This window comes from Hemibagrus wyckioides, linkage group LG24 (genome assembly GCF_019097595.1).
Source record: "Hemibagrus wyckioides isolate EC202008001 linkage group LG24, SWU_Hwy_1.0, whole genome shotgun sequence".
Taxonomy (NCBI): Eukaryota; Metazoa; Chordata; class Actinopteri; order Siluriformes; family Bagridae; genus Hemibagrus; species Hemibagrus wyckioides.
The window spans coordinates 3544578-3568515 of NC_080733.1; the positions used below are offsets into that span (position 1 = coordinate 3544578).

Sequence of the window (23938 nt, forward strand, 5' to 3'; positions counted from 1 at the left end):
TCTCTTTGTTGTGAAGCATTCGATAAACTGAACAGACGTGTGGCCATGGGATTTGTTTACAGCCTGCCAAAACCGGCCTCATAACATGCCCAGGTATTACCCTTTATACTTTTACTATAAAAAAATACATTCCAACAAGGCAACGATAAAATACAGAAATGTGTGAACCATCAGCTGTTCTGGTGCGTGTTTGTGCTTTCATTTAAATGAAGACTCAATCAAGTGCAGTGTTTAAATTACATTTCTACCTATTTATCTGTCTGTCTGTCTATCTGTCTGTCTGTCTGTCTATCTGTCTGTCTGTCTATCTGTCTATCTAGCGATCTGTTTGTCTGTCTATCTGTCTGTCTGCCTGCCTGTCTATCTGTCTGCTTGTCTGTCAGTCTGCTTATCTATCTATCTATCTATCTATCTATCTATCTATCTATCTATCTATCTATCTATCTATCTATCTATCTGTCTGTCTGTCTGTCTATCTGTCTGCTTGTCTGTCAGTCTGCTTATCTATCTATCTATTATCTATCTATCTATCTATCTATCTATCTATCTATCTATCTATCTATCTATCTATCTATCTATCTGTCTGTCCGTCCGTCCGTCCGTCCGTCCGTCCGTCCGTCTGTCCTTAATAAATTGTTTTATTCACAAGATACTCAGCTTTCTGTTGCTGCTGTCTGCTTTGAGGAAAAAAAAAGGAAATGTTCTAAAAAGGAAATCCCAAAACATCCTTATGTATAAACAAAGTGCACATTAACCACGTCCACTTAAACAAAAGGAAGTCGGGAAACAAACAAGCGATCTTCAGTAGTCCAAAGATTAGTTTTTTTCGAGACAGTGGCCTTCTAACAGAATCCACACAGACGGATTAATTAGATCTTTGACGTGACAGGAGATCAAAATGATCAGGAACTCTGAGGTTTTTGAGAAATAACATGGCTGATTATATCCTCTGACGTGTCTCTGAGAGTAAAGTGAGAAGCAAACGCTTTCTCAGGCTCAGCCATGTTCCCTCAGCATGCAGCAAGCTTTTTCCCCTCATTTTAAAACACCTCCGGTGTCACGTCACGTTACAGCCCTCGAATTTGATGTTATCTCTCTCGTTTAAAATGTGATCGAATCGCTTTATTCCAGGTTTCACGTTTCTCTTTGAAAGAATAGGTGAGAAAGATGTACACATATCAGAGTTTTGATCAGTCTGACTTCTTTTGTCATTCCTATTTATATGTATAGTTATTCTCTCTCTCTCTCTCTCTCTCTCTCTCTCTCTCTCTCTCTCTATATATATATATATTGTATTGTAATATGTGTGTGTTTTGTTTTGTTAAAGTGCTATATTCTGTCTGATTAAACATGACTACTCCTCTTCCCTGTGTGTAATTTCTTCTCTTCAGCAGTACATTTGCTTACTTGTTATATCTCTGTGTCTAAATCCTACATGCTGCGTGGTGAACACTGTAGCCTATAGTTTTTTTTAAACTCCCATATATATGAGTGCAAAAAAAAAAAAAAAAAAAAAGGTTGCACAGATGGTATGGTCAGATGCACTGCTTATATCTCTGTGTCCTTTAATCTCCCCTTGTTGTGTGCGCTCTCTTTCATGGCAGGCCCAGGCTTCAGTCTTACAGCCTGAAGGGAGGAATAAACAAGCACCTCTGGGAGAGTGGGAGACAGCTCGGAGAGGGAGGGGGAGCTGCAGAATAACAGAATAAAGATGGAGAGAAGAGTCCAAGAGGAGCTCAGCTTCGGATGGAAAACCTGAGCATGGTGCTAATCTCTGAGCCTGGTGATGTCTCTGAATAGCAGAAATGGAGACGAAGTGAGATGTGTGTTTTTTTTTGTTGTTGTTGTTGTTTTACAGAGTCAGGATTTTGGTATACGCCTGACACACCATCCTGACGACAAGCTCAAATGTACATACACATACACAGATCCTGAGGGGACAGGGACAGGAACAACTGTTGGGACGAGTTAAAATCATCGTTTGGTTGCTTTGCTGGAATGTACACACAAGTTTAGACTTCTGAGAGAAAGCAGACCGTCATACTCACGTTTCTTTTAATATAGTCACAACTATTCTATCCTGAAGCATGCGCAATAGCCAGACTTCTCTGAAAAGAAATGTATATGAGTTCAACTCATTGTTTTACATTTCTGTTTAGAAAATGAACCCAAAAATTGCGTCGCGTCACGTGAGAACATTTCCTAACGAAGCCGCACAGAGCTTCTGGAAATGTGTTTTGAAGTGTCGAACATTAGAAATGCATAAAATTTCAGGAAAAAAAAAAAAATCACGTTCGAGAGTAGAATCGTACGAATACATGAATATATTTGTTTTAGTTCTCAGTTGTCAAAGTCAGTAGAGAAAACCTCGTTCGCCCACTTTATCCAGCCGTCATGGGGGTTGGACCAGACGCTGAAGTTGCTGCATTCTTAATGTTATGCAAGATTGATTCGGAGAACTGAGCATCCTTGTCCCTCCTTGATTTCAAATCAATGCTGCACCATAACCTTAGAACCGCTCCCCAGCCTCGGCGTACCCCTTAATGAGTCAGTTTTATTCAGACGAATCTCAGATATCTGTTGTTGTCTGCTTTGAGTGAAAATTCAAATGAGCTGAAAAGGAGAATAGAAAACGTGCTACACACTTACCTAGGAACAATGTGTACGTTAAACAAAAGGGAGTCGGGAAACACAATCTTCAGTAGTTAATTAAATATTAGGGTTTTTTTGAGACAGTGGCCCTAATTGCAGAATCCACACAGACTGATTAATTAGATCTTTGACGTGACAGGACAACAAAATGATCAGGAACTCTGAGGTTTTTGAGAAATAACGTGGCTGATTATATCCTCTGACGTGTTTCTGAGAGTAAAGTGAGAAGCAAACGCTTTCTCAGACTCATCCATGTTCCCTCAGCATGCAGCAAGCTTTTTCCCCTCAGTTTAAAACACCTTCGGTGTCACGTCACGTTACAGCCCTCGAATTTGATGTTATCTCTCTTGCTATCGCATTTAAAATGCGATCGAATCGCTTCATTCCAGGTTTCACATTTCTCTTTGCAAGAATAGGTGAGAGACGTAAAAATATCAGAGTTTTAATCAGTCCGATCTGGGATCTTTATCACAATGAAAGCAGTAGAATTTACCTGACTGTATAATGTCTTGGTCAGGGTTATCAAGATGAAAATAATATACCATTTAAGTCGACCGGTGTTTGTGTCTTAGTTTAGATTTAATCATTTGTAACCTGACGTTGATTAAATCATGAAGCTCTGAGAGTCTTTCACCTCAACAATTTTCTTGTACATCTTTATAGTCTTCTTCTTGCTCACATTTCCATGCCTTGTGCTTGATTTTTAATTTGCAGCAGGTTAAGAAAATATAAAATTCGCACATTTTTCTGGTTTGCAAACGGAAATCCCGTGAGAAATCATTTGTAAATTAATCTGTTAGATTTTTAATTTCCAATTAGATATCTTATAATAAATAATAAGTCTATATCGTAATAAATGACAGATTTATATAAATGGAATAAATAAATTTAGTTGGCTGCTGAAATGTTTCTAGTACACATTCCTTAAATATTTTATTGACGCGAGCTGCTGTACTTGAATATGTACGGTTTTTTCCTTCCCCTAGTACAGAATGACCCCTCCAGCCCCCAAAAGCCCAGGATCCTAACAGATGAGCCCTTAACTCCAGTGTGTGTGGTATGGAGCCACCGAGACTAAAGGCCAGCTGCTATTTTATCCAATGATTTTCCTTTTCTTCTTCTTCTTCTTCTTCTTTTTTTCAGTAGTCACTGTTCTGTTTTTGTACACGCAGCGTGCGGGATCCTAACTGCCTCTTCTTTGGTAGCCCTCGACCGCCAGGCAATGCGATCCTAAATGCAGCGGGACGAGTGGTCCGGCGAACAACACAAAGTGTGTATGGCGAATTTGCTTAAAGTGCGGTGGCGTCTACGCAAATGCGAGTGGCAGGCAACACCAAGGATGTTTTGAATGGAAAATCGGGCATTGTGGGAAGAGTTTGCTGCCTCTGACCCTGGCTGCTACAAGACAAGCAAGTGTGAAATCTGTATGAAAGGTAAGCAGCTGATAACATTACCCAACAAAGGCAATATCATCTTCCCCCCTCCACATTTTTCTTTCCACCATTCTCATCTGTCTCCACCGATCTTTTTTTTTTTTACTGCTCTTTTCCTCTGTATTCGCTCCTCAGTTTCGCTTTGCCTTTCTTACTTATTTTCCTTTTTAATTGAACTGCACCCTAGCGACAAATAACAAATAGAAATTGGCGTTCTGTAAACACTGTCGTAGGAAGGATTGCTTGCTGCTCTATTGGCTTCTATTATTATTATTATTTTTTTGTTATCCCGCTCAGGATGGACTGCACTGGCATCGCACAGCTGTCCTTTCATTTTCAAAGCTTGTTTGATTTTTCTAACCGTCACCCCCCCCCCCAACACACACACACCCCGAGTCCCATCTCACACTGTGATCACATCCAGCTCTACGTCCTAATGTTTACTGAGCAATTAGGAGCAAAATCACTTGTGCCTGTGGGGTCTGTTGCCATAGTTACAATAGGGTTTTCAAGGTCTATCATCTGGTCCTCAGCGTCCACCAATCAGCTGCAAGCGCCGAAGCTTCAACATAAAGTAAAGATGCACATCTTTCACCAACACAGTAGTAAGGACCTGAAACAGATCCATGAGTATTACAAAGTACGCTGGAGTGGCGAGCAGGCGACCGCGTCCAGTCATGGCGGATCTTGGAAATCACGGCGGAGGAGGCACCCAGCAGGAGAGGCAGGTGAGAGCATCGTCCATTTTGAGACTTAGCTAAGACTACTCCATGAAACAAGACTGAGACTGAGCTAACAAGATTAGCATTAAAGCGCCAAACAATATAACTGGGCACGGGATGATAAATTCGGTTCTGGTCGCACGGACGGTGGCCACACGAAAGAATGGACGCGAAACAAAATTAAGCTTGGCTGTACTTCAAAAAATTAGGGTCAAAGGCTTCTTAGATCAATTTGTTTTTCGGAAACCGCGATCAAAGGGCTCCAGCCGGGCTCTTGTTCAGTTCTGATACATTTTTCCCCCCACTCGTAATTTACGAAAACGAGGACCCGTTGACGAAACTTAATTCGATCAGTCAGAGTACATCTACGTCTTCGTCTTTTGTGTGCAGAGCTCTGTGTGTATATAAAATTGGCCTAGATTAATCATAGCACTCTAAATCTCATTACATGGAACATCTAAGAAAATGGCATCTTCAAACACCTCTTTGGACGGGAAGGGTGGCGGGGGGGCTTTAAATTCAGGCCTTCATCAGATCAAAGGCCTCAGATCGGGGATGAATTTTTGTTTTTTCGCCGGATATGTTTGGAATCGAGCATGCTCAGAAAATAAGCGCCATGGTGAGGCGTAAGCAGCCAGAACTCCACGTTCACGCCGCCCTCCTATCGAGCGGCCCAGGAGCCTGTCAATACGGTGATATGATTTCAGTAAGAAAAGAGGACCTCCCTTCAATAACAGTCTTAAAAGGGGGCTAGAGTTGAAAGCAGAAGAAAGAAAGGGACGATGGAGGGAAGAGGCGGATCGCCAGCTGAATCCAGCCAATATTAAAGATGGCGGCTGGGCATGCCGCAGACTGCGTAGCACTGGACCCAATCTGTGGAAAGACAATTGGAATAGTCTTCGCTTCAGTGTAGGTACCACACACAGTGCTGACCCCACACCAACATGGTAGGTGCAGCGTTTGTGTAATATTTCACCACCACGTGTAATAGCTGCTGTTACTTCTCGCTCTGAAATATCTTTCTTCCTCTCTTTTCTCTTTTTTTTTTCACCTTTCTCTTTTATTTATGGCTTACATTTTTGTATCAACCTTACGTTCAGACCCTCTTTTCTTTCTTTCTTTTTCTTCTAACGCTAGCACATCAATCGCTTTGACTGCTTTAAGCAGGATACCATCTCAAACTGGAAATAACGACAATCTTTTGTGTTTTGTCTCTCTCGGTGCCCTCTGAGCTCTCTGTGCGTGAATGTTCAATTTAACAAAGTCTTCCACAATATAAATCTTTCATCTGTTTATCTGTTGCTAGACACACGTCTGTGTCTTAAGCGCTAGCTCCAAACTTGGGGAGAAAACGCGTTTATTTTCTGCTTTTCTTTATGCATATGGTAACATTAATCACTGGTTTCAGTATTAAGTAAACTCCAGGCGGCAAATCATTTAATCCTCTGTGCCTAATCCACTTGGTGGATTGTTAGCCACGATATATTCAGCAATGACAAAAGATATCAGCAGGACTCCAAAATACACTTTGACAGGCTTTCGGTACCTCTTCTCCCAAGACTCTCAAACACTTAAAAGAGCAGCTTATCAATACACCAAAGACAGCAAAGACTCTTTATGATGTCCCAATCACTGAAAATAGCTCAACTATTATTCACCAGACTGAGCTTTTTTCTCTCAGCTTCAAAGAACTCCCCAAATCATAATCATCATCATCATCATCATTTTTTGTCTCCTCTTCTTCTCCGTCCTGTTGGTTTCTGTGCCTCATAAATCTGTATTTTCTTTAAGATTAAAACTATTAGGATTTTTTTTTCATTATACTCCTAATGGGACATTTCACTGACTTGGACTTGTTTAAGGGAATATAATTCAATTTGGATGTATGATTTTTTTTGTACGTATCAAAAGAACTGCACTCAGTTTTAACATCTAAATGGGCTTTTGTCAACTGATCATGCCCCTCAAAAGATAAGCTCGTTTTTAAGCCCAGCCTACAAGGAGGCCTAAATCTGGACTGGCAGCTGTAACAAAAACCAACACAGAAGGATTCTGAGGGAAGAGAATGCGTTTTCCTGTCAAGGGGACTTTTATCATGACATCAGAATGAATTCTTGAGTAGTTTTTAGGTTGGTGATATTAATTATTTATGCTGAAAAAAACTGAAAAAAAGATGAAAAAATGGTCACATCTGTATTAATTTAAAACCTGAAATAAAAGTACAAAGAAATAAAAGCAGAAAGAAAGAAAGAGAAAAAGAAAGAAAGAAAGAAAGAAAGAAAGAAAGAAAGAAAGAAAGAAAGAAAGAAAGAAAGAGAAAAACAAAGAAAAAAAAAGAAGAAATGAAAGAAAGAAACTGTCATTATAAATATAAAAACCAGTTCTGTTTTCCAAATGTTTCAGTTAGTCATAGTTGGTTTATAAACTGTTTTTCATTATTATTATTATTATTATTATTATTATTAGTAGTAGTAGTAGTAGTAGTAGTAGTAGCAGTAGTAGTATTAAATTATTAAATGAATTTTAATTCATTTAGTTTTTCTGTTGTTGGATATAATTTATTTATTTTTTATGTATTTAATTATTTCCTTTTTATTTATATTGTTGGATAATATTATTATTATTATTATTATTATTATTATTATTATTATTATTAGTAGTAGTAGTAGTAGTAGTAGCAGTAGTAGTATTAAATTATTAAATGAATTTTAATTCATTTAGTTTTTCTGTTGTTGGATATAATTTTTTTTTTTTATGTATTTAATTATTTCCTTTTATTTATATTGTTGGATAATATTATTATTATTGTTATTATTATTATTATTATATATGATATTATAAATATAATATTTTTATTGTTTATAATTTTTTAATGGGTTTGTCGTTTATTTAGTTTTACTGTTGTCATTGGATATTATTTATTTATTTTGTTTGATCATTTATTTATTTATTTATACTGCTGTTATTATTATTATTATTATTATTATTATATATGATATTATAAATATAATATTTTTATTGTTTATAATTTTTTAATGGGTTTGTCGTTTATTTAGTTTTACTGTTGTCATTGGATATTATTTATTTATTTATTTTGTTTAATTATTTATTTATTTATACTGTTATTATTATTATTATTATTATTATTATTATTATTATTATTATTACTATTATTATTCCAGCACTTGTTGCTAAAACCTCTTTAAAACGCCCGTGTGTACAGTTCAGCGACCGGATCACCCCAACAAACGGCAAGCTGTCTCTGAGTCACTGTGATCAGAGGCCAAAGGAACACCTGCAGACCCCAGTGCTTTTCTTCAGAGTCTCATTCAGCCAACATGGCTGTCATCACCTTTTTATTGAACACGTGGGCCGCATATTAGTCTGTCACAGCTCCTGAAACGGTTTAGACCAAGCCAACGCACACCTACTTCAGTGACATGCTGCTGAGAGACTGGAAATGTGCTTTGTCTCCTGTTTTATTTTCTTTACACTTGACATTCTTTCACGCAACTTCATCTAGTCTTGTAGCCGTCCGTGTGACAGCGGCGTTGTGAGCAAATGAACTTGCAGTAACTAATCAAGTCATTTTAAGCGAATGAAAAATCGTCGTAGTTAACAGTCAAAATAATAAAATGCCAAATCAGATAAAGCAAAGCTGGGAAAAAATATATCTTATATATTGTACATCTTCACGAGCGTATGGAAAAATTAATAATGCTAAGTCATGTAATGCTGCACTTGACTAAAGACTTTTTCATATAGGATTTCCTCCTCAACCCCCGAGTTCAGCAAGTGACATCAAATCAAATGGCTGCTCACATCATCAACACTAAACCCACCAGCACTTCTTACCATCACACGGGTTACGCTGTATATACAGTACATCCAGTATTTAGCTCAAAAATCATACAGACAAATTCGGTTGTTAAATCCATAGCTCTGACTCTACAGTGCACTGTTCTGAGGTAAATACACATCATTCTTCACAGGTAATTCAACTGCAGCACAGCAAAGAAAGAAAGAAATAATAAAGATTGTTAAGGAACTAATCTCATGCTTGCATGTGACGCGTCATTAGTGAGAGTTCTTACGTTACTGTCATTATTACTGTAACTACAATACGTTACAGCCAGACACAGGTGAGGCAGTGTTACAAAACATGTTTTGTAAATTCTATCATGATCATTAGGTTTAAACGGCATTCAGGTTTTGAGGAAAGCAATGTTAGCATGTGTACAACAAGCAGTAATTGATATCATGATATATGAGACTCATTTATGACTCATTATGGTGAATCAGCAACCTTATAAACGTTATCTGAGGATCGCAGGATGTTTCCGAATCACGGAAATGAGTCCTGATGTTATCATCTAACCCAGTTATGGGAATAGTTTTATTTTAACAGCCCTAGTTAATGTGTATCCTTTTAAAACACTACATTTTTGTATTATTCCCTTTAATTCACTTGATTACCGTTTACCCCTGAAATGACTAATTTACATTTGTTCTGAAATCATGCCAAATCCAGTACAAGGTCAGGTTCTCTGTTACCAGAAATGTTGTCACTTGTGATTCCTGCTTGTGCAAGCATAATACATTACACGCTAATGTAATAAAGGTTATTGTAACGAGCTTAATCTCACTGCAATCAAGCAGATGACATCATAGGGGACTGTATTTATTGCCCTGCTGTCATGCTCTGGGTCACGTACCATTCCTGTTTTATGGAGTGTCTTCAGAACAGAAAATGATAAAGACGTACCAAAGTGCTAGAGCTGCCTCATCGGCGAAAACCTTTGGAGTTATGTTTAAGGAGTTACACGTGTGGAGTGTTTATTGTTAAGCCTTGACAATACAGTTTCTTTACAAATCGTTATTAAGAGTGTCAGAAAAGTCAGTAACAAATGAGAATAAAGCTACATATGCTTCATTTTTTATGTATTATTAGGCTCTCATGTTTTTGGGGGAATTTCGCTCCATATTCCTGTTGGTTACTGATTTTTTGTCTTTAAGAAACCGTGTATTTTTACGAACAATCTTTGATGTCAGCCATGTGCTATACAAAAGAAGCAATTCTTCTTCTTTTTCTTCATTTAATTGTTATGCAAAATTCTGTTTCAAAATTATTGCCACCCTTCATAGAGTTGGAAATAATGAAAAATAGCCAGAACAAAACAACTCAAACAACAAATCCTTACATAATCCTTAAATCCTAAATATTATGCATTTTTAGCTGCTAGTGTTTATATTCATTACCATCTTCCAGCTTTCTCTTTTGTGGTGAGAGCTCTTTGCTGATGGAGTTTGGTGATGCACAAGTTTCAGGTTTAAAGAATAAATAAAATATGTATTTTTTTAATATTTGTTTTTTAATATTTATTTATTAATCCATATTTAATCTATTTTTATATTAAATTTGTTCTTTCAAGGAATTCTTTTTTTATATACTTTTCTGGATTGTTAATGATGGTTTGAGAGAAAATAATGTAGTTAAAAAAGGGTTATAAGAATTAATTTGATAGAGTGTTCCTGTTGTAATGTTTATTTCATATTTTTCGCCCGCTCTTTTGAAGGTGTTTAAAAAGAAGGGATTTAAAATCGTTTTTTTTTTAGTCATTAATCATTTTTTGTAGATTGTGTATTTTAATATTTCAGATTTAATGTATTATTTTTTGAGCAGTGTAAAAGAGTGAAGCATTTTATTCTGGTTATTTTACTTGATATTGATCCTTTTCCCATTTTTTCGACGTATCAGTGTGTCACTCACTATGCCATTCATTCAATCGACATCGAGTTATGAAATTTAGTATCGGAAAAATGGAAAATCTGTGATTTGCTTACTAAACCTACCTAACATATTCCTCTCTCAGGATGACAGGCTGCTTTATAAAGTTCCAGGTACTCATACTGAAATTGCACCTGTCACATCATTTGTCTAGATGTTGCAAGGCCACTCAACAGGTATCTGATTGGCAGCTCCAGCTGCCTGTCACACACTCGGTCAAACCTGCTGATGATAAATAGTTTCTTCTGAGACTGTGGATTGAAAGAACAAAGCAAGAACCCTGTTAAAGGCAGCCATGCAGTCATTCAGCCATCTTTTGGATATTCTTAAGCCAAATGACTTTCAAAGGGCATAATTCTTGCTAAGCTACTGCCCAAAAAACAGTGCTTTGTAAGCGCTCCAGTGTTAAAGATTAATTTGGGGTTTTGAACAATTACCAAATACTTCTCCAATCTGCACGATCTTGCCAAACCGCCGACTTTGTTCCAAATGCCTCCATTTTCTCTTTTCCCTCTTGATTGTTTCCAAGTGGTTGGTCAGAGTCCTTGCCCTGAGTTAGTATGCACCCGTGGCCATGTGTTGGCTCGCAGTGGGGGGCCCAGTGATCAAAGCCAGGCCTCAGGAAGGGCAAGGATAGGGTTGAGTTTGCAGCTGCTGATGCCATCTGATTTGAATGCTGGCCGAGCGGACCGTATGCTATTCAGTGGGCCATATATGGAAGGCCTGTTACTCTGTGGTGGGTTTGAAAACCTGTCACAATCATAAGCCGAGTCCCGGGTTTTGTCTTTCTTACATGTTACATGCTAGATTATATCTTGGCGCATGCAATGCAGCTCGACGCTGGACAGTATAATTATAGGATACACACATCAGGACGTACAAAAAAATCACATATCTTTTCATTTGGCAAACTCTACACTGTAGACATGAGTGAAATATGGTCATAAAACTAATATAGGCAGGTTAATGAATGATATGTGGATAAAATTTAAACTGTAAAAAAATAATAATACCTAGTAAAATCACCTGTACTGGAGTGTATCCAGAAACCCCTAAGTGCTTATGTAATTAATTGTTAACTATATATGTGAAAACTATGGAGTATTATTTGTGAGTCTTTGATGACACGCTCTGGGTTTGGAAGTAAACATCATTAGGATATACAGTATGGCTCTTATCTTAATTCATTTCTCAACACTTCTACTTCCCAGTGAAACAAACAGGACTTTAACTGAATTCAGTTCTATTTAATTCCATTTTTCACAATGGACATTGACACAAAGCAGCTTCACAGGAATAATTACAGTTATACATTTCAATTTATCTCTTCTTGAGCTTTCTTGGAGTGCCAAAAGGCTTAGCGTTTACATATAAGACTCTCAGAATTAGCTTTTGAATCTAGCTTTTTAACGTTTATTATGTCATTTATCATTTATTAACACTACTGCATTCTGGAATCTGATTGGTCAGAAGAAGGGCATCATTTTTTTGCGTAACAGCAGGTTTAACATGAACTATTTATATTAATGAGCTTGTTCTAATAGCTTACCGTTTCTATAGTAACGGCTCATACACGGGGGGCCTGTATGGCAGACGCTCCACATAATCCGAGAATAATAATAAATAGATATAAAATGACGCTATTGGTTGATAAGTAATAGCTTCAATCGTTGATGCGGAGGCGGGTTTTTTGTTATGAGATATTTATTTAACATTTATAAAAAGGAGTCTCAGGTGTCAGAGCTTTATGACAGTGTTTCTTTGTAAAGCTCCCTAGCACTGGAAAGTCTTCAGGATAGAGGAGAATACACTGTCAGGTTCCTCTGTAAAATGACATGCTGTATTTTTGTCACAGAGAGAGAGAGAGAGAGTGAGAGAGAGAGATATGCAGGTGAGAGAATGATTGTTTATGACAGCTATAGTATAAGAGAGAAAAGTCTCACTGACTCTTCCGCATGAAATCTAACTAAAACATGTGCAACATGATTTCTTAACTAAATTGGGTGCAGTAATCGGTGGTATATCGCTAATGGGGTTATACAGAAATAATCCACTTTTAGGTTAAATGCTGTGGCACAAGTGAACTGAATTGAATTAAAGTGAATTGAATTGAAGTGAAGTGCATTATTTTTCGTATAACTGCATAGTCTGTTGTGTGATATTTCTTACAGAATAAAATCTTCAGGTTCACAGCAGTCCACAGATCTACTGACTACAAATTACAAATACAGTCTATTCTAAATCAAATCTAAAACAATGCTTCTAGAAACCTAAAATTTCAGTTTCCACTCTACAGATTTTAAGCTAAAATACTCTCATTTTAATGAGTGATCTTTATTCTTAGTGCTAGCCAAAACCCTAACTAGTTTTCTCTGTATTAGAATTTCTAAGATTAATATAGATTAACATTTTTTTTTGCACTACACACCCTTCAAACGTTTCTATGGAAATCTGATTAAGCTTTTGGAATAAAGAAAACCCTTTGTTTCCAGATTGCATATAGATAACCTATACGTTTTTCCTATAAGAAGGAACTCAAGAATGCTTTAGGGTGCAAAGAATAGTACTTAATCAATATTTGACACAATATTATAAAAAGAAAATGTCCTATTTAACCACTACTATTTGCTGTGTTGATATTCAGTATATAAACCTGGTAGGCATATTAGAACACAGATTATGTTTGGAATAGAGAGTTTTATTATGTATATAGGATTATAATCACTGTTCTTTATGTATTTCAAATGATCTGTCACTCTCTAGCCATCAAAGCACCTTCATCTCTCTGTTTCAGATACGGATGGATACAGAAAACAAGCAGGAATGGCACAATGCTATGTGGATATTCACCTCTCTAACTGGGAGAAAGCAGAAAATGCAGTTTTTACTGGCACTTGATCTCATTACTGGACTAGAGATGGTGTCTTTTGCCAGTGAATTGACATTCGGGGGAAGACTGCCAATGCGAGACAGAAGCATCAACTTCCCCCAGGTAAGGTATTTCACATTCAATATTACAGCTGCTGTTTTTAAATATCGCTAGATTACGCTAACTTTTAAACAATGGCATAATCCTCATGTTTAGTTGTTGCTCTCTCTGACAATATTTGTACAGCTATTTAGCAATAATTTGTGCGGTGATTTGCATCAGTTTTAAAGTCACAGGCTATAAAGAAAGACATCAGCGCTTTGTAACAGTCAGTACCTTTTACTATAGTTTACAGGACTGAATGCTTTGTGGTTTCCTTTATCTTTATCTTTTTACATAACAAGCTGTTTTTAGGTCACATTAATGTCAAGAGTGTCAAATAAAGAGGCTTGTAAGAAAATTATTGCTTATAGCTGCTCTAACATTAAGTGATACGAGGAACTAACTCGTCTCGTATGTTTCACAACCTTGAACATAACTATAAACAATGAAAAAAATCTTTATATATGTGGAAAAGATTATTACTTTTGAAGGTTATCTAAAACTCCCTGGTTCTGAATGTGCCGAATAATAGGAAAAATAATTCACTTTCAGGTGGTAAAAATAACTCTGCTTTGTGTTCGGCCTCATAACATCACCCCGTAGTGGACTATTTTCCTAAAACAGCAGACGCTGTTGTTGGAGATGTTGCTATTGATGTTGCATCTCATCTGTAGGCCAGAGAAAGTAGACGTTTTATGTCACAAGGTGTTGACACTAAGCTAGCTCACCAATGTCACTGCTCATAGCTTGTATGTAGCAGCTGTAGCCACTGTAGTGTTACAGTGGTTTACTTGACATTTCTATTTATGGCAAAGCAAGACAAGGTGGATGGATCTCTTTTTGAAAGAGGCGACGATGACCCGATCAGCTAAATGAGACGTAACAAGAGGCATAACTTTAATGTCGGTTATAAAGAATCATAAATTCATTCATAACTGAGCTCTGAATGCTGTGACAGATCAATCAGAATTTAATGTTTTGAGTGTCTTGTAAGAGATGTTCATATTTACTAAGTAAGATTTGATACGTTTGCTAAAGCACAGGAATTTAAAGCTGGGTTTCTCAGAGGGTGGTTTGTGTGCCCCTAGAGGACTAAGGTGGTATTGCAGGGGCTTCACAAAACTGATGGAAAAGTAAATTGAACTAAATTTCACAAACTGAAAACATGCTCTAACTGCACTATTTTTCCATTTATTACAAAGGTTTTACTTTATCTTATCATTGTTAAGGTCTCAAAGGTTACTTAAGCCAAATGATTTAGGTTAAAGAGGTTCCTCTGACAAAAACATCTGGTTTAACTGCTTTACACAGAAAATTGTGTCCACATATGTTCAGTCAATTTAATGTTTTTTTGAGAAAAATATAAGTTGTAAATCACCCCCAAATCACTCGAGAGCATTACCCAAACTTATCATTTAAACCGCAGACTAAACTGAAGCCATTTGCTTTTTAAAAAACTATTTTAAAGTGTTTTTAATTTTTAAATCTATCCTACATCGGCATAATTCAATTCAATTTATTTGAATAGCGCTTTTAACAAATAAAGCAGCTTTACAGAAGTATAGAAACATAGAAAAGAAAAAATATATAAAGTTTAAAGTTACTATTTTATCCCTATTTTATCCCTATACATAACTGCATATATTTTGTGTATTTCTAGAATAGTGCTGTATTTTCTTTACAAATTATATTTTGATCATGAACTTGACCTGAATGTTCAAACACATTTGACATACATATATTATCCATATACTTATATTATAAATAATAACATTAAAGAATCTATATATTTTAAAATAATCTAGATTGTTCTAGATTAATCTAGGTGTCTTTGTTTATATGATAAAAGCTGTTATTATACAGATAGAGAGACAGATAGACAGACAGGTAGACAGACAGACAGACAGATAGATAGATAGATAGATAGATAGATAGATAGATAGATAGATAGATAGATAGATAGATAGATAGATAGACTTTATTGATCCCATGTGGGGAAATTCTTGTGACATGTTGAAAAATGTTGGAAATTCTAGCAGACACGTTGCTTCCTTGTGGTAAGTAAGTTACCAGTTTCTTAGGTATGTTTCTGCATGTGGCTGTTTCAGGGGAAAATGACTAGAAGCTTGATGTAGTGGACTTGGGTGATATTTAACGCCAGGAAAACTGGGGCTAATAGTTGATAAATGCTCCAGTTGCAGACTGCAATTTTCAGATGAGCTAATCTGTTAAAGTCGTAAAGTGAAAGAATGACATTCTGCATTCCCCTTCGTCTTTGATCTTTTCCGCTATAAGGGCACGAGATCACTCGCTTGATTATATCCAGGTGTTGAGTAATAACTTATGCAGGTTCAGAGCACACAGAGAAGCCCTCATTCTCAAGGAGCACTAAATGTTTCAAAGCACCTGAAATACTTTTAGGCTCACAATGAACCTTGACATACATCACAGAAGACCTGAAACTGTTAACTTGAAAATATGTACAAAATAAGCAAAGACCTATTTTAGGTGTGAGCTGTGAGTTTCTATGCTTCGTATGTGAGGGAATAACAAATAACCAATATTCTGCTAAGTTACATGCTCTACATGTTTGTGCAGAAAACCAGTTAAAGTATATATAGGAGGCGTAGGCTATGATACACAGTGTGAACTAAAATAACAGCTCTCCTGGTTTTAACTCTGTAGATATTCAACTACTGGTGGAACTTTGCACATTACACCTTGAACCATTTCTGTGCAAAGATTAAAATAATGAGTGGAACAGTAGGTCATATCACTACCTTCTCACACCTCCAGGCTCCACAGATTGATCCCATGTTTATTTTAATTGGGTTTCTTACACGTTCTCTGGTTTCCTTCCACCTGACTTGTTATGCACGGTGATCTGTGGTGCAGTCGGTCCTCGTATCCTGTAATTTAAGTTTACAGCATTTTTTTTAGAGCAGATTTATTTAGACTTTTGTTTATCTCATAAACATTCTCTGAGCAGTTCAGGGTTTAGAGACTTGCTCAAGGGTCCAGCAGTGGCAGAGCTGGGATCTAAACTCACAATCTTCCAAAAAGTAGACCAAAGTCTTACACGCTGAGCTACTGCTGCCCTATAACAGCCTCCACTCTTCTGTGAAGGCTTTCCACTAGATGTTGGAGCGTGGCTGTGGGGATTTGTGTTCATTGCAGCTACAAGAGCATTAGTGAGATCAGACACTGATGTTGTAAGAGTGAGGAGGTCTGGGGTTCAGTCGGTGTTCCAGTTCATCCCAAAGGTGTTCAGTGGGGTTGAGGTCAGGGCTCAGTGCAGGACACTCCAGTTCTTCTACTCTAACCTTAACACACAATGTCTTCATGGAGCTCTGAGCTATGTATACAGGGGCATTATCATGCTGGAACAGAGTTTGAGTTGCAGTAAAGGGAAATTGTGATGCTACAACGTACAAAGACATTATAGATAATTGTCTTCCCTAAACTTTGTGGCAACTTATGAAAGAACCTCATACTGTATGGGAACTGAACTGTACCATTATGTGTCAGATTAAGTGTACACAAGTTGGATACACCTTTACCTAGTTTCCGGATTATGTCTTTTTTTTGTATCAGCATTTCCTGGTAAAAGATAGATATTAAAGGCGCATAAGGTTAATGTTAGTCCAAGTTTAGTTTTTTTAGTGTATTGGTGCTCATAAACCTGAATCGTATTTATTAGGATAGGAATTTATTTGTGAATATTTGATTGTGTTTAAGGGATGGATTGAAGACACACACACACATTTTCCTTCGTATTCCTTTTTTTCTCCAGGCGGCAGTGTGATTTGTGAACGCGCGCGGCGCTACACATCACTCGCTCTTACACACACACACACACACACGCGCGCGCGCGCACACACACACGGATTGAGGCACAGGAGTGAGAGACTGCTATGGAAAGGTGGAGAACGGACTGTTTCCTTTGTTATTTTTAAAGTCCGAGACTCGCACCTATGACACGCTTCCCATGTAGCCGCACGTCGCCGCGCTGTTCCCGATGCGCTCCAAAACGCAAAGTGGCTTCGCACAGGTACAGTTACGGAGCACTTTTTTCTTCTTCTTCTCTTTCCTCCCTCCCTGGCTCAGGGAGCTCGGGGTTTTGCGCTAGCGAGGGATGAAATGTGCTTGTGCTTGAATTATAGTCGAGGGTTTTTAATCGAGGCGCACCTTTTTTTTTTTTTTTTGGTCGACGCGTCGGGAAACGCGAAACGCGAACGCGAAAGCCTGCGTGCTGTGTGTGTGTGTGTTTTAGACGCACAGGATTAAGTGTTGAAATCAGTGTTTTAAAGTTGCACACTAGTCGCTCGACTGCGGAAGGGCCTGGCTGACTGTGTGTGTGTGTGTGTGTGTGTGTGTGGAGTTTGTTTCTCCTCCTCCCCTCCCCCATCAATTACTGTGCTGTGGAGACTCCGAGGCCAAAGACATGAATGCAGTGAATGTGGGGCTCACTTCAAAGCGCCTGGGAGCAGGGAGGGGAGCGCAGGGAGTGCTGTAATGTCGTCGGGGAAAAGAGCAACAAAGTATCGGGAGTCTTTTAAGGAAAGAAAAATAATAAAAAACCCCCGGACGCGCTGTCCGTCTGTATCACACTCGCTCTGGATCTGGAGTCATCGGCGGAGTGTTTATATTATTATGATTTTCCGTAACATTTAGCTTAACGCGTGCTCAACGGCGTCCACTTTTACTACACGCGAAAACAGAATCCAAAAAAGACTCGTATCAAGTTAACGAGCTAAGCTAGCTAGCCTTGTTAGCTGGTTAGCCACATTAGCAACCTCGGCTAAGAGCTCGAATGCTTGTTCTACTAGTTTGAGAGAGAGAGAGAGAGAGAGAACGAGGGAGCAAACTGGCTCTTTTTTTGTTTTGTTTTATTTATTTTTTTTACAATTAACTCGCGTTGACCAAACAGAAATGTTCTGTGAAGATGAAAGGAGAGGAGATGAAGCTAGCTTGTTTTGTTTGTGGCTAACTTGGCTAGCAGGCTGGCTAGTTTAGCACCTGGAATTCAAACATTTATTGTTTGAACAGTTATAATCCTACTTCGAGCAGGAGAGGTGTTTATCGAGTCATAATTAATTTATATGAATACATAAATACAGTACAGTACAAATCACACGCTCTTTGTTGGGGATTTTGGTGCTGTGAATGTAAGGCTAGTTTATTTGAAGCTTATTGTTTTTATGTGTGTTTTTTTCTTTTCTTCCAGTGCCAGGAAGTTTTATTCTATGACTTGTTATGACACTGAATGTTGTTTTTTTTTGTTGCTGACATCAGGTTTATGGGAAGCTTTTCTCAGTTTGCTGGTAGTGGTTGTAGTAGTTTGAAGGTAGAGCTTGAAAGGAAAGTATAGTGGTTGAATATCAGATAGAGTTGAGCTCTTTGAACCCGTGCTTTCAGAGATCAGATACGGATATAACCATCTTGAGGTGTCTGAAGACATCAAATAGTCATTTTTACAAAGCAAGGAGCAGTCACAATTAGAGTAGTTTATGTCAAGGCGCTTCAGGAGTCTGCGGTTTCTCTGTATCTAATCTTCCCTAGGTGCAGTTACGCAGTTTCCTTATAAAAACAGCACCGCTTTAAGGCTTGTGCATTAAATAATTGCATTTGCAAGGAAAATCTAGTCTACTGCTTTAAGCGTTTTTGTATTCTGATCGGTCTGGATGTTGCCACATTACGCAAAAGAAGGTAACCCCTGTGTACAGGCTACTGGAGACGAGACACAGAACTCAAGGTGAATATGTCCAGATAAGAACTGATGTTTGATCTTGCACACAATTGTTAGAAAGTCTTATGTGTTTCAGTGTGACCGCCAGTGTCTGTTGATTAACCGGCTTTTGTTTAAATGCTTGGTTAAATATAAGTTTTACTGATGATTGTCTTCGACTCCCCGGTGCGGTCTTATCTCTTATCGTTCGGAACGTTTATTACACACAGCTCATTGAATGCTTGATTAAGATACCGTGTTGCGCACACGAAATAGTGTTGTGCTTGACATTTTCCAAAACAGTTACCTGTAACGACTGCTCAAGCCTTGTTTCTATTACATGTACTGTATCGTTCATTTTATACTGTACTTCAGTTTTCATAGTTTTTTGTTTGTGTTTTTTCAGGAGGAATTATTTCACAGTGGCATTAGAGGAAGTCTGGATCTGATTGTTCCGGAGCCTGGGCTGAGCTGGGAACGGGTGCATGGACGTAGTAAGGATGAGTGTGAAAGAGAAGGCGTACCTGGCGGACCTTGGGGGCAGCTTCACTGAGGATGCGCCCCGTCCCCCTGTCCCGGGTGAGGAGGGTGAGCTGGTGTCTGGCGACGTGCGCCCGTACAGCTTGGGCTTCTACTCCATCAAGAGTGAGGGAATCAGGTGTGAGGCCTCCATAGCCACGCCGAGACGGCCCGACTTGGACCTGGGCTACGAACCTGAGGGCAGCGCCTCACCCACGCCGCCCTATCTGAAATGGGCAGAGTCACTGCATTCGCTGCTGGATGACCAGGATGGAATCCACTTGTTTCGCACCTTCCTCAAGCAGGAGGACTGCGCTGACGTGCTGGATTTCTGGTTCGCCTGCAGTGGCTTCCGCAAGCAGGACGCCGGCGAGGGGAACGAGGAGAAGAAGCTGAAGCTGGCGAAGGCCATCTACAAGAAGTACATCCTGGACAGCAATGGCATTGTGTCCCGCCAGATCAAGCCGGCCACTAAGAGCTTCATCAAGGACTGTGTGATGAAGCCGCACATTGACCCGGCCATGTTCGACCAGGCCCAGACGGAGATTCAGGCCGTGATGGAGGAGAACACATACCCTTTGTTCCTCAAATCTGACATTTATTTGGAATACACCAGGACAGGTGGCGAGAGCCCCAAGCTGTACAGTGATCAGAGCTCTGTGTCGGGGAATGGGAAGGTGCTGCCTGGCTACTTGCCCACGCTGAATGAGGACGAAGAGTGGAGGTGCGAGCAAGAGATCGAGGAAAACAGCGAGAGCGACCCGACTCCCAGCAAGCGGCTCACCCAGAAGCTTCTCTTGGAGACGGCGCCGCAGCGGGCAGCTAACAGCAAGAGATACCAGGACAACCGTGAGTACAGGTAAGCACCGAAGGCTTTTAGTTCATTTTTAATCCGTTTTTGCTGGCTTTTCATTTATCTACATGTTTACAGTGAGGTGAAATATATTTCCTCCACAATCACTGCGAGTTTAGTACAGTGTAGAGCAATTCACAAGCTTGATCATAAAGTCAAGGGCACTGGCTTTGTGTAATCTTAAAGACCTACCGCTTAGGAGCTTTATCAGTTATTTGATATACGCTGGAACCAGCGGCGAGAGTCCACGCGGTTCGTCGGCCGAGTGGCAAAGAGCTTTAAGAAATTATACTGCCTTGATTTAATACAACTCGACACAGGTAAGCGCTGCTTTGAGACCCTTCCTTCTCTTTCTCCCCTTCTGCCCTATCCCCAGCGAAAACACTGCCCGAGGAAGCACATGAAACGAGAGGTGGAGTTTAGTACAGCCCTCCTGAGGAGATGTGAGGAATACAGGATGGGTAGAAAACGAAAGCCTTTTTTTTTTAATCCACTGTAACGGCAACTGTATATCACAGCCAAATTCTGTGGCATCATTTAAACTGTGTGTTTTTTAGGATAAGGGGGAAAAACGGTAGTGCACAGATCAGTAGTAGCGTCTGTTGTACGTGGTGTTTGTGCAGGGTTTGTGTTCACTCGATATCTTATTGGAATTGTCTGTTTAAGTGCTAGTGTTTTGTCCACTGATTGACATCATCTTGTGCATTTTTTTCGCCGAAAATGCTCGCTAATACAGGTATTACAAAACTTTCAAAACGTGTGACCAGAACCCCCGAATGGTTCTTTTGCATCGAGCAATCATCTGCCCAGGATGAGGAAATCACACGTGGCAGTTTATAAGCGTTCGGTGTCAACCTGTCAACAATGGAAATGGCACTGGGATCATTCCTCTTCACGCTCAGAACTATTGGTCTTCCAGTGTACTACCTGCGAGAGAGGGCATCCATGCAGTGGCTGGGTTGCATTGATTGCGCTTCTGCCTGCTGTGAGCGGATGCAGATGGGCTTTCTTTGTGTTCTCTCTGCCCAGGTGTCTTATGAATGGCAGCCTGTTATTCCAGAATAAAGGTTTCCTGTAGAATAGCTTGACGTGTATTCCCTTTTGGCAGCGCAAGCCAGGTTTAACGCTGGAGGAGAAAAAGAAAATGTGTCAAGGAGTGAAGTTAAGGCATGTTAAAGCACAGCAATGCTTGTGTGTGTGTGTGTGTGTGTGTGTGTGTGTATCTCCTTCCCAACATTCTTCAATAGACTTTTACATATACTCTATATACCCATGTGTTGGTGGAAAGTCTGCATATTTTCCACTAACCAAGTTTGTCCATGCCTCACTGTCTTCTAATGCATTTGAGAGTCTGGACAATTAAGTTTTAAGTTTGATTTTATTCGTAGCTACACAGATTTTAAGCCAAGATGCAATATTTGCATCACAGACTTGTCCTTCTGTGTGAGCGAAATAGGATCTACAGCAGAAAGTTCTGTATGTGAGCTGTGCAGAGGAGTACAAAGTCTCTTCTACTCATGATTTTAAAAAGGAGCGTGTAAAAGAAATTCACTTGTACAAATAACCTGGAATATATTTAGAACTTGACATGGGAGGTAAGCTTAAGGAAAAAAAGAAAGATCGAACATCAAGCCCACCTTCATAACTCTATCAGGATTAAAAGATCGGTGAATCTTATCCTAATGCAATTTTAAAAGGACTTGTATATTTTAGTTGCTTGAAGTAACCAGTTTTCAGAAAATATGGTGTAATTGATGATGTAGAGATATATGGATAATTGTTTACTGTACAGTTTGGCAGTTCTAATCACAAAGCATGCACAAGTGACGGAGGGATAAAAGCAATTACAGTTTGATCATTTCACTGCTCCAGGACACTTGTCTGAACTGTCCGGTTTTAGGGTTAGTTTGTGTTTCGGAGCAAAAGATTTCTGCTGGAGATGAGATGGACATGCAGACGAACCCAAGGATGCAGGTTACAAATCTGTTGGAAATGTTAAGAGTACTCCACTACATCTGGAACAGAAGTGCGTTTGTGCTAAAAAATAATGTTCTAATATTTCAGAACAAAAAAAGTTGCAATATTTTAAGAATAAAGTCGTAATATTTTGATAAATAAAATGTAGTAATGGTGAGTCCGTTTGCCACAATGCACCGGGGGCTTGAATGCTGTATTGAATTGCAGATGTAACCGTCAGCAACCTTGAAAGTGACCACCTGCAAGTTCACCTTCAATAAAAGAGACCGTTTTCTCTAAGATGATTTGGTCTGTTTTCTAAACAAAGACAATTTCACAGTTTAAAGGTTCTCATGCTAATCACCCAATAATCTGGTGTGGATGCCCCAGAAGATTTCTTTATTTAGAGTTTTTTGTCCTTATGTATTCTGATGTTTTTCTCTCCTCACATTTTTAAAAATATTTTACTCTCTTTTACTGACTTTATTCTCCAAATCAAGCATGCAACATATATATATATATATATGTGTGTGTGTGTGTGTATATATGTATATCTGATTTCTGAGCAATCTGATTTTGTTGTGGATTTCCTTAAAAATTTACCTGCATTTCCTGCGGGAGGAACGACGTGTACAGCCTGAGGCAGTCGTGTAAAATGCTCAAGGAACTAAGAAAATTAAGTGAAAATGAATTTCGTATCTTTGAATAAATCTTCTGCCGCCTTCTTCTACTAAGTACAACTTCGAATCACAGAAATGCAGATTTAATGTAAATTACTTGGAAAGTGAAGTGTCAAGGATTCCCAGTGCAAACTGTAGATCCTTTCAGAGCGGGTAGGCAAATAAAACCTTTTGTAGTTTAGATATTTGTTCTTTAAAAAAAATGGTGTTCGCCAGTGAGGTTAAACACGCAGTGTTTAGTATATGCTCATGGATCCAGCTCATCTCACAGATGCTCCAATAGATTCTGAAAAAGATTCCAATAGAACTCTTTATCATGTTCCTCAAATCACAGAGGACATTGACATTAGGGAATTCCGTAGCCATGACGGCTGTAACAGTGTTTAGGTAGGTGCTACGTATCTAAGTAATATCCACATGAACCCAAAATTTCCAAGCAGAACATTGCTCAGAGCATCATACTGCCTCCAGCAGCTCGCATAGTGCATCCTGGTGCATTCTCCTCAGGTAAGCGACATACACGCACCTGGACATCCAGATGATTCATCAGACCAGGCCTCCTCCTTCTTCTGTTTCTGTCATCCATCTTCTTCCACTTTTAGTTAAGTACTAACTACAGCATACCCACAAATTCTG

At 38.8% G+C, this 23938-nt stretch overlaps 1 protein-coding gene across 5 annotated transcripts in view; it reads left to right on the forward strand.

Annotated features, from left to right (window-relative positions):
- Nucleotides 1-4671: 4671 nt before the first annotated feature.
- axin1 (axin 1) overlaps nt 4672-23938 on the forward strand; it is a 39141-nt gene continuing 19874 nt past the window's right edge. Inside the window, exons 1-3 of one of the 5 annotated variants that reach the window (XM_058378017.1) lie at nt 4672-4813; nt 13390-13587; nt 19701-20672. In XM_058378017.1, coding sequence (XP_058234000.1) covers nt 19780-20672 — 893 coding nt within the window. In that variant the 5' untranslated portion in view covers nt 4672-4813; nt 13390-13587; nt 19701-19779. Of the gene's footprint in view, nt 4814-13389; nt 13588-17431; nt 17618-17966; nt 19322-19700; nt 20673-23938 lie in introns of those variants that run through there. The other 4 variants (XM_058378018.1, XM_058378015.1, XM_058378019.1 and 1 more) reach the window with 4 other exon arrangements.